This window comes from Paralichthys olivaceus, chromosome 14, assembly GCF_024713975.1.
Source record: "Paralichthys olivaceus isolate ysfri-2021 chromosome 14, ASM2471397v2, whole genome shotgun sequence".
NCBI classification, from domain to species: Eukaryota; Metazoa; Chordata; class Actinopteri; order Pleuronectiformes; family Paralichthyidae; genus Paralichthys; species Paralichthys olivaceus.
Window position 1 is genome coordinate 13881771 of NC_091106.1, and position 16274 is coordinate 13898044.

The 16274-nt window shown below is 43.9% G+C and overlaps 1 protein-coding gene across 2 annotated transcripts in view; it reads left to right on the forward strand.

Moving 5' to 3' along the window:
• Window positions 1-277: 277 nt before the first annotated feature.
• The window catches only part of tet1 (tet methylcytosine dioxygenase 1), a 29745-nt gene continuing 13748 nt past the window's right edge, over window positions 278-16274 (forward strand). The window contains exons 1-2 of one of the 2 annotated variants that reach the window (XM_020096939.2): window positions 278-901; window positions 1633-3978. In XM_020096939.2, the coding sequence (XP_019952498.2) occupies window positions 1810-3978 (2169 nt within the window). In that variant the 5' untranslated portion in view covers window positions 278-901; window positions 1633-1809. Of the gene's footprint in view, window positions 902-1632; window positions 3979-14834; window positions 14859-16274 lie in introns of those variants that run through there. The other variant, XM_069539234.1, reaches the window with a different exon arrangement.

A 16274-nucleotide genomic window follows, 5' to 3' on the forward strand; every position in this document is an offset into this window, starting at 1 on the left:
TCATATATATATATAACCCAATTTTATTTCCATAGCATGCATTTTGTCCATACTGCGTTGACATTTTATTTTGAAAGCCGGAAGCAGTCGTTTGCTCATCCTATCGCTGAATATATTTACAGTTGAGTGAACTTGTATTGTTTGTGTTCTGGGGACGTAAATATTCCTCAAACTTCTTTCCACATGAATTTCCTCATTTCACGACACGTGTTTGTCGAGAGAGAGAAAAATTAATGGCGGATAAAGTAGTGCTGTCAAACATGTACCGTAAAACTTAGCATAACGGCGCATTCCGGATCCGGGGGGGCACTTGTTTTGGACCGCGCAGGGAGGACGGCTCTCCTGACCGCAGTCCGGGTTTTCCAGCGCACCCTCCTCCACCCTCCCTCCGCAGCCGAGGACGGGGTTCGTGTCCAGCGGAGACCGAGGGCTTGCGTCTGGTGGAGGGAGAGAGAGTGAGCGGGGGGGGCTGGCCCTGGGTGGATTTGACACAAGAGGGATTTGCGTTTTAACGGGTGTCGCGCAACGCTATTAACAAAACGAGCGGCTGGATGCGCGAGGCTCTTCTCTGTGTCATGTCCGTGCGTCAGCGTCGAGAGAGCAGCCAGCTCGGTCTATATTTGCCGAGGAGGGAAGCGGATCCACGGTGTCGTTGGTGTCCTGCCGGAGCGGAGTATTATTAGCAGCTCGCACCGTGTGTCTCTCGCTGGTATGTCAAGCATTTGTGCCGTCAACGTGTGTGTGTGGAGAAAGCCTCCCGGGCAACAACACCGCACGCACTAAAGTCAGGTTCCCTGTGGTTTGTATCCACGCGGCGCCTTGAACGGCAGCGGTCAAGTGCAACAACAACAACAACAACAACAACATCATAACAACAACCAGCAGCCGCGGTTTTTACACGGTAATAACCTTCTTCTTCTTCCGCCAGTCACAGACACGAAAACAGGATCCGACCTCCGGACAGAGCCCGCTCCTCAGCGTGTTTGCCCTTTAAACTGCTGCAGCCACTCGGAAAGCTGCAGGTTTATACGCGTTTATAAGGCTTGCATATATATTTGCTCTTATTATTCTCTTTACATACAGATTGGATTGTTTGGTTTTATCGACGTTAACACTGCAACACTTGCTCGCCCAGAGGATATTTCAGGCGGGGCGAAAGTGTCATTCACCAGCAGACAAAGTCAAGAAACATTGTGTATATTTAGCGTTTTAGCTTCTATACTTAAATGTTGCCAACCCTCAAATTGTACTTAATGTTTCTGAGTAAGATTATTATCCTGAAAACCAATTTTGAGGTTGACCATGTCTTAATTTTGTGTAAACTACTCTTTATTATTATGACTCTAAAAATACATTTGAGGGTGACTCTGTCTTATTTCTTCACCTTGAGTAAACTAGTTAAGGTGCTGCAGCTATTTGTGATATTTCATTTTTGTCTTATTTTTACATTCTGAGTAATCTAGTGTTTGTTATTATGACTCATACACATGACTTTACATTTTAACCTGCAATGGCTATTTGTAGTTTTTTTGTCAATTTCAGTTGTGGGTGTTGTTATTGCTCTGTTTATACATTTAAAGGTGCTGCGGCTATCTGTATTTTTGATTTCTGTCTTTTCCACCTTCCTGTTAGGTCATGCACTGTAATTACACACCAACAACCCTCCTGTTGTACATTTAAGGAATAAAACACAAAAAAGGGAGCTTTTTTTAAAAAAAAAAGAAAGAACTTGTGTGCTGAGCAAAAAGATAAACATTCAGTTGGCTCCCATGCTGGCTTCCAGGAATCCTCTCCTCCACACCCTCAGCCATGCCTGCCACCACCAAAACCGCCAGGAGACAGACACCTGTTCAGAGAAAAAATGCCCAGAAAGTTATCAGTACCAAGAGGAGAACCTGTAACTCAAATAAACCCCAGGGAGCAGCGACGGAGAGACCCCAGAAAACACCTGCAGAACCGAAGAGGTCCACACCCAGAGCACAGACACAGTCAGGCAAAAGCAACCGCGGAAGAGGAGTCAATGGGCCTGCTGGCCGTGGCCCTGGGAGGTCCCCTGGCAGAGTTAACCATGCCCTGAATAAAACAGGATCTGCCACGCTTAGACAGCAGAGCAATCTGCCTGACCAATGTGCCGAGTTACAGCACCCCCCAGGGCGAAGGGCATCCCTGCGGGGCACGCGGCTGTCCGCCCCTCCCGGCCAGCCTCCTAAACCTCGCGGAGGGAGGAAGAGCAGGGGGGGCACTGGGAGAGGAGCAGCGTCACAGCAGAGGAGCACAAGAAGCCGGTCCTCAATCACCACCATCAACGATTCAACTCCAGATGAGGATGTTGAGGAAAATTTGAAACCGGACACCTTCGATGTCGATGAAATCCTTCCAGTGTCTCTGAAGACAAATTTTGAAGTTACTGCAAATATCAAAGATCAGGGTCCAGGGGTCAACAACGCAAAAGAGGGCAGCCCTCTTAAAGCAGACTCGCCACTCTGTAACGACACACTGGAGGATTGTGTGCAGGGCAGCTGTGACAGTACTAAAACGCAGCAAGACAAGAAGACTGCCGATGAAGGTGACCTGCTGTGTATGACTGGAGAACCTGTGTGTGATGATGTTGACGGACAGCTGAAAATCTACGATGACGGAGGTAAAGACAGCACCTCCAAGCCCTCTGTGCTAACCAGTATGGGCTCACCAGGGGGGCAGGGTGGCAGCGTTGGAAATGAGTGTGATAATCTTGGCAGCAGTGGTAAGCAAGATGATGCATTTACCATCCAAGAGGAAGGTAACACGTTGGACTTGAAAGAGAACAGGACAGATGAGAAAATGATAGTTGTCACAGAGAGAAAAAAGGAGAAAAGAGAGAGTTTTGAGGCAGATGAAGCCGTCAAGAGGCTAGACGAGACTGTGCAAGAGATGGAGGAGGTCGTTGAGAGGCTGGGGAATGGTGAGGCAGAAGAGAGCGGGGTTAAAGAAAAGGAGAATGATGTATCAGCCAAAGCTACTGACCTCCACCCCAGCACTCCAGCCTCTCAACCTGCAGATCCTCCTTGTTCTAACAAAGGCCCAACAGCAGTGTCAGAACCACCTGCAAGTGTGCTACGAATCTCCAACACAGCTACCTCAAATCCAACCAAAGCCCCCTCGTCCACGTCAGACACCCTTGATTTAGAAGCTCTGAATAAGGGTAAGACAGACATGCAGCCTACCACTTGTGGTGCTAAACCTTACATCCCAGAGTCTTCGGCGGTCCCTGAATCTGCCCTAATGGTTCAGACTGTTCTTGTGAAGAGAAACACGCCGGTTATTATCCATAGTGACTCCCTCAAACCTAGAAGCTTGAGGGATTCGAGTCAGGGGGAACCACATCGACTGCAGAGCCTAGACATCCCTCCTCCTCAGGGAGAAAGACGAGTGTGCACACCAGCAGAGACGAAGACCAAAGATATTGAATCCAATCCAGAGCCATTCGATTGCCGAAGCCACAAAGGAACATCCTTTCTGTCATCGTCGCAGGTACCTCAGTCGGGCATGGGTGCCCTTACGACTGAGTGTGAATCAACCCTTAGCAAGGGTGGCGTTGTGGCAGCTGCGACAGAGCCGGACTCGGTGCCAAAGATCTCAACTCCCCCTCTGGACAGTAGCTCCACCTTGTCCTGCAGCTCGGAAAGCACTCGCTCCTCTTTTTCGTTTGACACCGAATCGGACGCAGGTTACGGAGAGCCCAGCCCCTCTGTTCTACCCACATCGTGGGGGCCAGAGGGGGCCTGCTTGCCCGCCTGGACTGCTCCTAAACCACACAGGAAAGAGAGGAAGAAGCGGAGCAGGTGTGGGACGTGCGAGCCGTGCCTGAGGAAGATCAACTGTGGCCAGTGCAGCTGCTGCCTAAACCGCAGGACCGGCCACCAGATCTGCAAGCTGAGGAAGTGCGTGGAACTGAGGAAAAGGAGAACCTTGTCTCCGCTCACTCTCTCTGCTGCACAGGTGAGGCTTATAGTAAACTGCACCCGTGAATTAGAATTTCAGGAGCAGTCAGAACCTTGGTTGTTTCCCACAAAGGGGCACATTTAGTCAACAGTTTGAGCATGACTACACTGGAGCTTCTTTGTGTGTGTGCAAACAGCTGATCCGAAGCAACTGCGCAATTGTTACTGTCTGACATCATTGCTTTTGAAGTTTTCCCAGTTGTCCAGTGTTAGCAGCGAGTGAGTCAGATTCGAAACAGAAGATTTCACTTTCAGTGAGTTTCTCGGTTGGTTTTAACTGAGGCTGCATACTTCACTTCATGGTGCCTTCCTGTTATATGTTGATATATGTTGTACGAGTGGTGTGATGAAAGGGGAAGTACTTGTGTGTGTGTGTGTGTGTGTGGGTGTGAGTGTGAGTGTGTGTGAGTGTGAGTGTGTGTGTGTGTGTGTGAGTGTGTGTGTGTGAGTGTGTGTGTGTGTGTGTTTGTGTGTGGAATAGAGATCAGGTATGAATGCACGCGCGGCTCGTCCCCCATGTGAGACGGGAAGGCACTGTCACATGACCGGCAGCAGGTCAGCATGTGTTGAGAGTATGAGTCTGTTTGTGTTAGTGTGCATTTGGAGTGTGGATGGGTTTGGCCATGTAAGCCAATTTGAACCGGATGTTTTTGCTTGGTGGCACTGAATAGCTTTGTGAACACATATTTTACTGAGACAGCCCAGTAGGACAATTAACATCTGTGACCCTGGTTTAGTTTTTTTCAATTTTAAACCTGCTACAGTTCTTTCTGTGAAAAGACAATGTGACAATGTCAGCGTGACTGCATAAAAAAGGGGATGTTTGTAGTGATGAACCCACAGAGAATTATCACATGAATCTGCAGCTTCCCTTGGCTTTAGCTGTTTTACTCACAATGAATTGGTTCACACTCACTTCTCTCAGGCACCAGGTTTCAGAGAAAAAGCTCCATAAACCTCACATAAGGAGAAAAGTAGCAACTAGCTGGTGAACACTCTGGAGCATTCATTTTCGCTGATTCCCGGGCAATAATTAATAGATCTTGATGAAAATATTATTATATTGTGTATTACATATACATATTTAGGGGACAGGTTTCAAGTGCTTGCAATTTGGTGCAGCTTGATTGAATTTAAGTTTTTTTTTTTACGAATTTTAAGTGTTTGGCTTTGGCAGAGGTATGTACTCTACTAAATAGTTTTGTTTACCTGTGCACGGTTTTTGCATCACATTTCATCTTGCATGGAACTATATGAAGAAGTTATGAAGTTATTCAGGTGAGTGGCTAAGTTGCTTAAAGCATGTTATAGACACAACTGTGTCTATAACATACTGCAGCAGGCCAAATAAGATTTTTCAATCATTTTGGTCAGTGGGAATAAGTGTTTCTCATGGCAGCTGCATGGCAACTCGAGCTACATAACCATGGACATGTGTTCACTGGTGTCCATGTGGCTGGGGGAGGTATGTGTTAGCAAGGGTCCATGTGGCTCTGCAGTCTTGCGTGTGCAATTGTGCATGCATCTACTGGCAGAGCGCTCCGAGTGGTAGCAGTGGCAGTAGCAGATTAGGGTTGATTGACCTTTGTGCACTATTTCTGAGCACACGTGGGGGCGAGGAGGGAGAGATCAGGCCGGCCAGAGATTTACAAACATATTATTTGGGATAGCCTGGAATGTGGGTCAGTGTGTGTGTTTGAGAGAGACACATTTACACACAGCACGTGGTTGTTACTTTAGACAGTGTGTTTGTAGGCTGCTGTTAGTTATTTCCTCATTTGTCTTAACTGACATCACGTTGGCCTACGCAAATATGCAGCAATAACATATTTGTGGTTTGAGAACAGGTTTTTTTGTTTGATTCTGTCAGTGTACGTGCAGGGTTGAAGCAGGTGCTGTCAAGACAGATGGTAAGATGCTCTCTGGCAAATCCTCATCTTCATCCTTCGCTTAATTCTGTGATGCATAACAAGTAGTGCAAGGTTGCCTTTTTTTCTTGTGTTTAAATATATAAATCAAGAAACCATGCTGTCAGTGTATGTGGGTTAACCTTTTGTGTGCTTGTAGTGTGAGTAATACGTTGACATACTTGCAGGCCAGTCTTGCTGATCAAGCTCACACACCCTTCCAACGAATGTTTATATCTCCAGGAGGATTTTTTTTCAAAAAGCTGCAAAGGCCAATGAGGAGTTTACATAGTGGCACATGAGTTCTGTTTCTGGTTTTACCACAGCGAGTGAATGAGCAGCCACACCAAGATGGGTTTGATCATCAAACACATACATTTCAGATTCAGCAGTGTGTGAGTATGTGCAAAGATAAATTCCAAAAACACTCAGAACTGTTTTGATTGTGTCTGTGTGTAAGAAAGTGAATGTCAAACACACTGAGATTGGAGCTTTTCCTTGAAAAATGTCTGGTTTCACTCAGGCTTAAGGCCCACCTCATAGACTGGCCTTGTTTAGGGGCCATGACGACAAGGCTGAGATGTAGACCTGAACACACACAAACACACCAGTTGTAGTGGACATGATACACAAGTATACACTGTATACCCACAAAGAAAGTTCCAGGATTTCTGTATATCCACTTAAATACTGGGTAGAGTTTAACTGCAATAAAATACAAGTTTTGCAAGTGAAGACATTGTTTCACTTCCATTAATAAAATTCATCCTCAATGTTGCGAATCATGGACCTTGGTGTACCACAAATTAGCCTGCTAAAACACATATGCACAAACCCTGACAGTAGCAAAACCTTCTGTGTTTGTCAAGTGTATTTGACTTGACATGTTTAGAGTTCTAGGCTGAATATTTTTTATAGACTCACAATGGTTATGTCAGGATCAAGGCAATGTAATTAACATGTATTTTTAAATCAGTAAAAAGAAAACTCATTAAAACAACAAACAACCATCATCAGTGTTTGAACAATGAGGATGTGACCCGTTGTTGCCTCTCAGTCGATCGGGGCCGGCAGCTCATTTTACTTTTATAACCCCACAAATTCTCAAATATATAATGTAATCAATATGGCTGATTTATCAGTTGTGTGTCTATGTTTAGATTTGACATTAAAAATTATTATTTTCTTAATTCAAATTTTATATATTACATTAAGGGTGCAAGATATTTACAGTTCCCATGTTTTCAATTTCAGTTTGTAAGATTGACGCAGATGACAGGTTACTTCAACTGAAATGCAAAGAGGCATGTAGCTGTTTCAACATAAGAATACAGCTCTTATGAATAAGTCATTAAATATATTTGCATATGTTTTTGATGCAAAAAGTTTAGCACTCACAGGTAGTATTGAACTATTATTTGTGCATGCTGTTGTCTCTTTGACACTGTATTTATCAAGACCTAGTGAGGTGCACTTTAGGTGAGGTTGAGGTGCACCATAATTACATAGCAAAGCTCAGTTCCGTACAACACAACTGCAGGTGCACTCTACTTCTTACAAATAGTCCCCTGCATACTTGTAGTCAGCTCAGCTCAGCTCCTCCTGTGAACTCATTTATCTTCTGCACTTCTTGCTCTCTTACCTTTTTTTCTGCTGCAGTGCGTTTACCAGAGGAGTAGCCAGCTGAGACAACACGTGTATCAGGAAAGAACTTGTGGTTCCCTCAGACAGAGCCCTGGTAGCCAGGACTGGCAGCCTGTAGCACCCAGCAGTGACTGTTTACTTTGGCAGTACAGCAGATATTCTAAGCGGTGTGTGTGTCTGTGATTGATTCATACCTGTGTGTTTCTGTGAAAGGGGGGGTGTTCACTTATATGGCTGCATATATGTCTTTATGTAGCCTGCAGTTGAGACCATCATGCAGCAAAACCCCCCTCATTGTTCTTAAATGGATCCAACTTAATGTAAAGTGAGAGTGATTTGTCCCTTCAGACGCTCCTGTCAGCTCTGAACTCCTCTTCCGTCTCTCACACACAAAAGTGGAGGTCGTAAGCGCCCACAGTTGCCATAGTGACCTCATTGTCTTGTGCTGACCTTTGACCTGCCTCGGTTGTCTGATTGAGTATTCTCAGGGTCGTAATGAGGATTAGTGGAGATAACCAACGGACACACTCTTGTGGGTTTAAGGCTCTGAACTTGGTAACCTGCATTTGGGTGATAAGGTTAAACTGTGCAGGTTGTCCTGCTCATGGAGGCTCAGCAGGAATCTGTCTGCCTCAAACGCTTATGTGATTAGAAGTATGTTTCTTCGATCATTACAACAGACACATGAAAATGTAGATGTTCTGTTTTTTGATATTCTCAATGCACTATTTTTACTTTTTTTATGCAGTTGCATTATCACTATGTTATGTTGTGTTTCACTGCAGTGTGAGCGACTTTATCCCAGACAACAAACTCAGCAATGACATTTAACGATCTTGAACATTGATTGATAGTGTGAATTGAAATTATTTCAAGATGCTGTAACAATGTTCTCAAACAAACATACAAATCAAATCATCTTTCACTGCAACATCAACACGTATAAAAGAAGACATTATTCTTGGTTTGATGCAGTATCTCACTTAAACAGGATTCCAGTCTCTTCAGGATGATTATCATTCTATACTGAAGGGAAATGGGACAGCTGGAACATAAAAGACATTGGAGAAAACTACAATGTGTGTAAGATTTGTAGTGTATATATATATATATATATATATGTATGTGTGTGTAATAAGTGCAGAATAGTAAACCTGCAGAGAGGCAGGAATGGTTCTTTAACAAAAATAAGTATTTCTACAGCATGATAGAGTTTGGTGCGTCACTCTGTATCCTGTTTGTCATTGAAAGATAAATCATCTCCTTTGACATGAAGGAGTCCAGGATCCCCCACACACGCACGTGGGCACAGTGGCAATGAGCTGGAGGACGGCCGCGCATCCACGTTTTCAACCCTCTTTATTACATAAACATGTGGGACAGAAGGGGGCCGAGGTAGCGAGGAAGATTCGTGAAATGTCAGAGATGCTGCCAACATTTGAACAGAGCTAACTCATTATGACTGAGGGGAGTTGTGTTTCTGCCTCCTCTCCCTCTCCTCGGACTTCTCCTCATCTTTGGCACAGACACATGTTTTATGACATGAGCCTGCCTCTGATGAGGGCTGCTTTGTATTTTCTGTGAACCTGGTCCACCCCAAATAAATGTAAAAAGACCCTGTGAGGTAGTTATCTGTCATGGCTGCAGGGTTAGCTGGGTAGTGGCCCAGAAAAAAGTAGAAATGGTTCTTTTATTTGATTTATTGCTCAGTTGTATTGCCAGAGCCCACCACACATCAGAGCAGATCTAAGACCCAGACTGTGCCCAGCTGAAATTTTACATCCAACCAGAGATATGTCGTTTAATGACACGGGACGTCACGAAGATGCTGCTTACTTTAATGTTTCAAAAAGTAATTGAAACACATGGCAGTTTGTTTGTTTTATGCTCTGTAATATGTATAACCCTACAGATGTTTGCAGAGCTAAACTTTTAAACTGTTAGTGCTCTGCTCCTGACTCTTTGGGTTTGTTCTCACTGTTGTAAGGCTTAAAGTCCCCGGATAAGCTTTGAAGTCGTGCCACTTGGTTTCTCTGGGTGAAAAAAAATCCTCATTTTGCCCCCTAAAAGAAATGCCAGTCAAATCCTAGCAAGGGCACACAATGGCTTCCTTCTGGAGAAACCAGAGGTTATTCATGCATCACCTTGACTTAGAATATAGCCTGAGCTCTTGAAGAGGATATAAAAACTCTCATTGTCTTGCTCCTTCCTGTCAGTACATCCAAAGGATCTACCCCAGAATGCATTTCAGTCATAACTAATTATTGTCTCTTTATTGCACGCACTGCAGCTTGAAAGCGTGTCTGCAGACATGTATGCATACACACGTGCTGTTATTTGGTCAACATGCTTGCTCAGCATGTTGCATTAGCACAAACCTAAGTAAGACTCTCATACTACAACTCAATGTGTTTAAAGCAACATGGCCCTGACTCTTTCGTAATGCTGGGCATACACTGCACGATTTAAAAAAAATGCTGTTAAATTGTTAAATTCCAACTCATTCGCTGAAGCTCAAGATTTATGTGCTCACACTGTACGGTCCAATCATCAACCACGACTTGGCCACAAAGTGATAACGTGTGGGAACTAGAGAATAGGTCTTGCACCGTACACTGACTCTGATTGATGCCACACTGTGGTGGAAACGTTTGCATACTTAGGGCTCAGTCCTCGTGCTTTTCAGTGCACTGTGCAGAGTGCACCTCTGAAGCCACATTCACATGTGGATCACAGTGGACATTTAGGCTAAAAACCTGGTGTAAATGACACAGTTCCGTGTTGAATTTGAATGCCGGGGGCTTACAGACACTTGGATGACACCACTGAAGAAGTATGGAAGCATTTTATGTTGTTTTTTTCATGTTTGAAGGATCAGTACATACAGGCACACAGATACATACAAAGAAAGACAAAGCAGGCACAAGATTAAAAAGCACATTTTGTTGAATAAAGGTTTTAAGTTCATCCTCAATGGGTTTGGGGTGTCAAAGTTGGAGTGACCCAGTGTCCTTTCATATTGACCATCAGTGCTAGACCCTGAATCAAGTCCATGTGGGTTTTGGGTGTGGTGTTGAATGGTGCACATTTCCTTCCAAGAGTGGGACTGTAGTATGTTATATAACGGAGTCTGTGTTTATGTGTGTGAAATGGAATTTTGAATGTGAATCCATTGTGTCCTTAAAATAGCCTCATCTGTGGGCTACACACTATCTGTACAGGAAGTATGTGTGTGTGTTTGTTGAAGAGGCAGAGAGCGTGCAGAAGAGAGTGCAGAAAGCTATGTTGTGGACATGTGGATATTTTGTTGGAAAAGAAAGTTGCGGGATATGTGAGCAGCCTCTAAAGTTTGCTGATTATGAGCCACAGTGCTGCCTCCTCTCAGGTAACACAGACTTTATGATTCCAAGGTTCTCCTCGAGGCCCACACGGCCTCAGTCAGGCTTCATCCAAATGTAAAATGTGGGTGTTTGCATGTAGATTAGTACCACTCATTCATAGTCTCTACATATTGGTGTGTATTTTGTGTTTAACCTGTACAAAGAGGTGTTTGTTGTGTGAGAGGTTGTACATGCATGAGCTTGCTGTGTTGCTGCATTGTAAAGCTTATTTGTGCTATGGTCCATAAAGTTTTTACCATCCACGCAGACCATCAAACCACATACTCTCTGCAGTTTTCTGCATTTGTACATTTGGTATAAAAGAAGAGTTTACATTAAGACGTAGATCCACATAAATCAGAACTATGTGAGTTCTTATTAAGAGCGCTCCCTACTTGACTAAGTAGTTTAAACTGTAATCGATTAACTCAAACACCCATTTTTGGTTTATCATTACTTTGATTCTTTGTTGCTAATTGGCTGTTATAAAATGTTAATATTGATTTATATGCAGTCAGCATCACCCCCTCACAAGCACACACACACGCACACACGCCTCTTCTCTGAATAATGCAGCTTGCTTTTTCCTCATCTGACGTTTGCAGGATCATCATATACCTTTAAGTGACAATGAGTGATAGAGAGTTATAACTTTACTAGAAAACAACTACCAGCTGTCACCCTTCGCCAACTAACCACCATATTCTGTAGCTTGTCCATGCAAATGGGAGACAAGTTGTCATTAGTGTTGGCAGTAATGTCAATTATTGGCAACATTTGTATTTGGCACCGCTCCATCACTGGAGCCTGTCTCCAGTGGGTCAGCCTCCAGATGTGTCAGAGACAGTTTACGACTGTGTTGCAGAGAAACTCTCTTTACCTCTTTGTCTGCACGCTCGTGTACTGTAGCCCCAGGTGATTAATGCTTAGACTACTTGTTCCTAATGAGAGCTGGGAAACTAGTTTAAGGGGGAAAACATATGGGACACTTAAAGAGCAAATGAAGGGTGTGGGGAAATATTGTTAGTAGTTGTGGAGTATTTTGGAATGAAGGAATGGAGTGGCTGCAGGAGGAGGAATATTGAAGGCTGAGATGCAGTTTGAGGCTTTGAGGCGGGTTTTATTCATTGTAGTTGTAAAGGTAGTTTAACATTGTGAAATAATGCATTTTTGGGGATTTTATTACGTGATTTGAAAGAATTGAAGGTTGCATGAGCAGATCAGATTTACAGGGTAACTGCAAATGATTTGTTTTATGTATGTTTAGTTATATATATTGATATATATATTTAAACATAGTAACCATATTAATGCCTCAGCAGCACACTCGTAGTTGGCATGACAGCAGTTGGTAGGTGTGTATTCACAAGGATTGTGATTAATGTTTGGGTTGTGTAACCTGTTTAACAGTAGTGTGTAACATCCCTAAACCTGTCAGACTGCCTGTGTAACTACCATTCAGAGGACACCTTCCTAATAACTGCCATAGTGAATCTGAAAACATTTATGACAACTCAGGTAACCGTCTCCCAGCGTCACCTCTTTTTCATCCTGAGATATTTGGATTCTCTTTATTTTTTCAGTTTTGCATCAGTCGCACATTAGAAACATCCCACTTGCTCACGGTGAGTCTCAATCCTCTCACATTCTCACATGGGCTCACTTGGACATTATCCGGAGTTTTTACAAAGGGGCTGGCAGGGAAAAACGTACTTTGTAAGCAACTGACATGGGACAATTGCGTTCTCACATACAGCTCCTCCATACAGTTTCAGGAGATTATTAGTTTAGTGAATCTGTGACAGCAGCTTTAGAGTGTTAGAAAAAAAGATTTCTTTGTTGGATGATGTGACATGTATATATCAAATATGTTGAAATATATACATATTGCATCTGTGTTTGTTTTACAATGTGTCAGGGAAATGACTTAACGTTGAATATTAGCATTAATAGATGCACACTACATCTTCCCCTATACCTGCTTTACAAAGGACTGGATATATTTGAACCTTTCCATTTAACATCAGTGTGACGAATGAGAGACAGACAGTTTTGCTCTTCATAAATGTCAGGCATTGGTCCAAGGCACATTTGTGTTGAGACACAGTGTGCAGGAGTTTGACTGAGATAAGCTTGTAGCATCTAACTGACTAATTGACAGTTGAACTCAGTAGCTTGATAAAGACAGATGTGCAAAAATGGGCGTAAGAACACAAATCTTTAACATACTGTACATTTTTCTCATAAAAACAAAGATTTTGATAGAGCCCACTGCTAAATCTGTCTATATGGCTGCATCTCCCACCATGACCTTCTTTTTTCCCATTTGTTTCCTCCTGAAGTTTGCTTGCTAGACAAACTGCACAGATATAGTTTTCATTGTTGTGTCTGCACTTCGCCACGCGCTCTCTGCTTCCACAATCAAACACACTGTTGGCGTTGGTTACTAGAAAGTTACCGACAGGCGCTGGCTTGGACTGACTTCATGTTTTCGTGTCCTGGCGTGACCTCAACGTCTTGGCCACATGGTTGCCTTTAAAAGAGAGGGAGTGTTTTACTCTCGCATAACATTTCCCTCTTTTGCTTTCTCTCTCCTTGTTTTCTCTCTAAATGCAGCTTTTCTGCTTAGAAAGAGAGGAAAAGGCTTTTTGGGGGGGGGGGGATTGGTGAGAGATGGCTGATGTGAGAATCCATCCATCCTGCTTGATCATGTGGGTGCTGCAGAAAATTATGGGGCCATGAGGATGACAGTGTTTGTAATTGTTTAAAAGGCGGGGGCATGATGTAACATGCTTCATACTGTGTCTAACTTTGCACCGCTTCCTTATAATGTAATAGATCACATGCCTTACAAATGTTAGGGGAGACACACTCACAAACTTCTGCAAACTGGCTAGTGTCATTGTCATGTGATGTGTTGGCCTCTGCTTTTACAGAGTAAATATTTTACTCATGGCTGTAAAATTAATTTCTATTATTAATTAATCTGTTCTGTTTTCAATCAGCTGTTTTTTCCGATGAATGCGTAAAAAGTTGTGTTTGTATTTTAATTTATTTGTCTGAACAGCCGCCTGAAACCCAAACATATGTGATTTATGTTGATATCAATGAGAAAATTTCCAAGAGCTCAGAAGACATGCTGGTGAGGAGCTTCAGGGGTTAATATCTCAGCGGTGAAGGATTTGTTTTCCTCTGATCCAGATCCAGCAAGTGTGCAGTATCCGCTCCACAGCTTGCCTCCTGTCCATGTGCATAGGGCTGGAGTAAAAAGCCCACATAGGGGATCCTTTGTTTAGGAGAGTCTAGGCATGGAAGATAATTTACAAGCCGCTAAGGTCCTCACGCCATTGGCTGATGAGGCTCTGTCTGCGTCTGCAAAAGGCATCCTGTGTGTGTGTGTGTGCATGTGTGTCTATATGTATGTGTGTGTGTGTGCATGTTGGCTGTAGCAGCACTTTGCTACAGCGGCTCACAGTCACCCTAGGCATGACACCAACGATCTTGCCCTGCACACAGCTACTGTAGCCAGCGTTTTCTTTTGAGGCTAAAGGAAACCACAGCAAGATGGCCACCAGCACCTTTTAGGGATATACTGCCCTAAACCAGAGGTGGAGGGGGGGGGCTTCCTCTGAGGACAGACAAGGTAAAGGCAGCCGGAGCATTCACCCTGGGGTCTATTGTCTCGCTGCAGATGGGTCAGCTTTAGCGGAGCTCATCTCGAGGTTATCATCTGTTGTCTGTCTCTCTCTCTCTTTCATTACCACCCTGGATTTAGCTGATTGGATCGCTTTATTTGGAGGCTGGTGTTGTTATAGTTACTACTGAATCACTGAGGATCTGGGCTTCTGTGTGTTTGTGTGTTTGTGGCTTCTGTGTGTGTGTGTGTGTTTGGCTTGTCTTTTCCAGGTGGGATTAGAGGATGTGACAACAAAGTCATCAACAAAGAGGTCAGTCAGTTTCCAAGGTAACAGACATCCCTCTCCCATTTTCCCGTTCTTTTCTGGGCTGTTGTGTTGTGTTGTGTGAAGAGCCCCTTCGCACCCCCTTTTCTTCCTTGCAGTGTTTTGGACAGCCATATTTATACACCTGCTGTTTTCTGCCTCACAGAGAAGTGCAGCGCGCATAAGCTTCAGGTCGTAACTTGTAATTCGGCCAGCTTTACTTGTTTGGCTGCAGTAGTGAAAATATTATTGTGATTGTGCAGTTTGTGTAGAGAAGTTACCTCTGTTACTGATGCCGTCTTAATCTGTGTAATGTTATAGCTGACTTAGCTCTTTCAAGTTTGTGATGTGTACACTGAGTATATTTTGTGTTGTTTACTACTGTGTGCGTTACGTTGACCGCGGTGCACACAGGAAACGCTCTCTGAATGAATGAAGGAAATGTTCACGTGTTGAGAGAAACACATATAAACCACGACTTACATTCAGCCAGGAAGGAAGCATTTGCCTCTTCAGTGTTTCACTGTGATGAGACACAGATGAAGGTTGCCCATGATTATGGGGATCTCTCAATTTTCAGTTTTTGCACACACTGTGCAGTAGTTTTTATTTAGTTATTATAGGAGTGTGTTTGCTTTGAGAGTGGATACACACTTTTTCAAACCTCCCTGAAGACTCATCTCCTGAGAGAAGGTTGTTAAGATTCAAGTGATGGTCACACTTCTGTTGCCATGGCAGGTCTCTGAACGCTTAGCTACACTTTCAAGCATATGTTTTGTTTGATTTTTTTCAAAGCTTTGATGGGCGCCACAGACGAAGCACGTGTTTGACTTGCACAAAAGCAAAGGACAGCGTTTGCATTTTAAAAAACACCACGGTGCAAGCGTGAGTGACTCGAGACGCCCTGAGGCAGACACAGCGCGCACAAACACAAAGACACAGCCCTAACACATCACAGGCCCAGCGTCCTCTCCCCCCAGAGACCCGGGGACTTAATGAGAGCACATGACTTTGCATTTACATTCTGCATTAGGCTTTTTGCTGCCACAAGATTAAACGAAACGCTTTCAAAGACGGGCTGCATTTTGACGTCAGCCTCAGAACACTTGAAAGGATGCACAGTCAGTCACACGCGTACGCATGCATAGAGACACGCGTGTGTCTGGTGCAGTGCTGGAAGGCGGCCAGTGGCGCTTTGTCACTGAAAGCAGTTTATTGTGACAGACACACTGCCTCCCCCCCCTTTCTCTCTCTCTCTCTCTCTCTTTCTCTCTCTCTTTGCTCCCCAACTTTTTCCCTCTATATCTCTCTGCCTCATTTGAACTTTGTGGTGCCTCATTTCCACGTGTTTTGCGGAGCAGGTATCTTGTTGCCCGGTTGCATTGGTAAACCCAGTATTGCCTCAGTCTGAGCTTCAGCTAT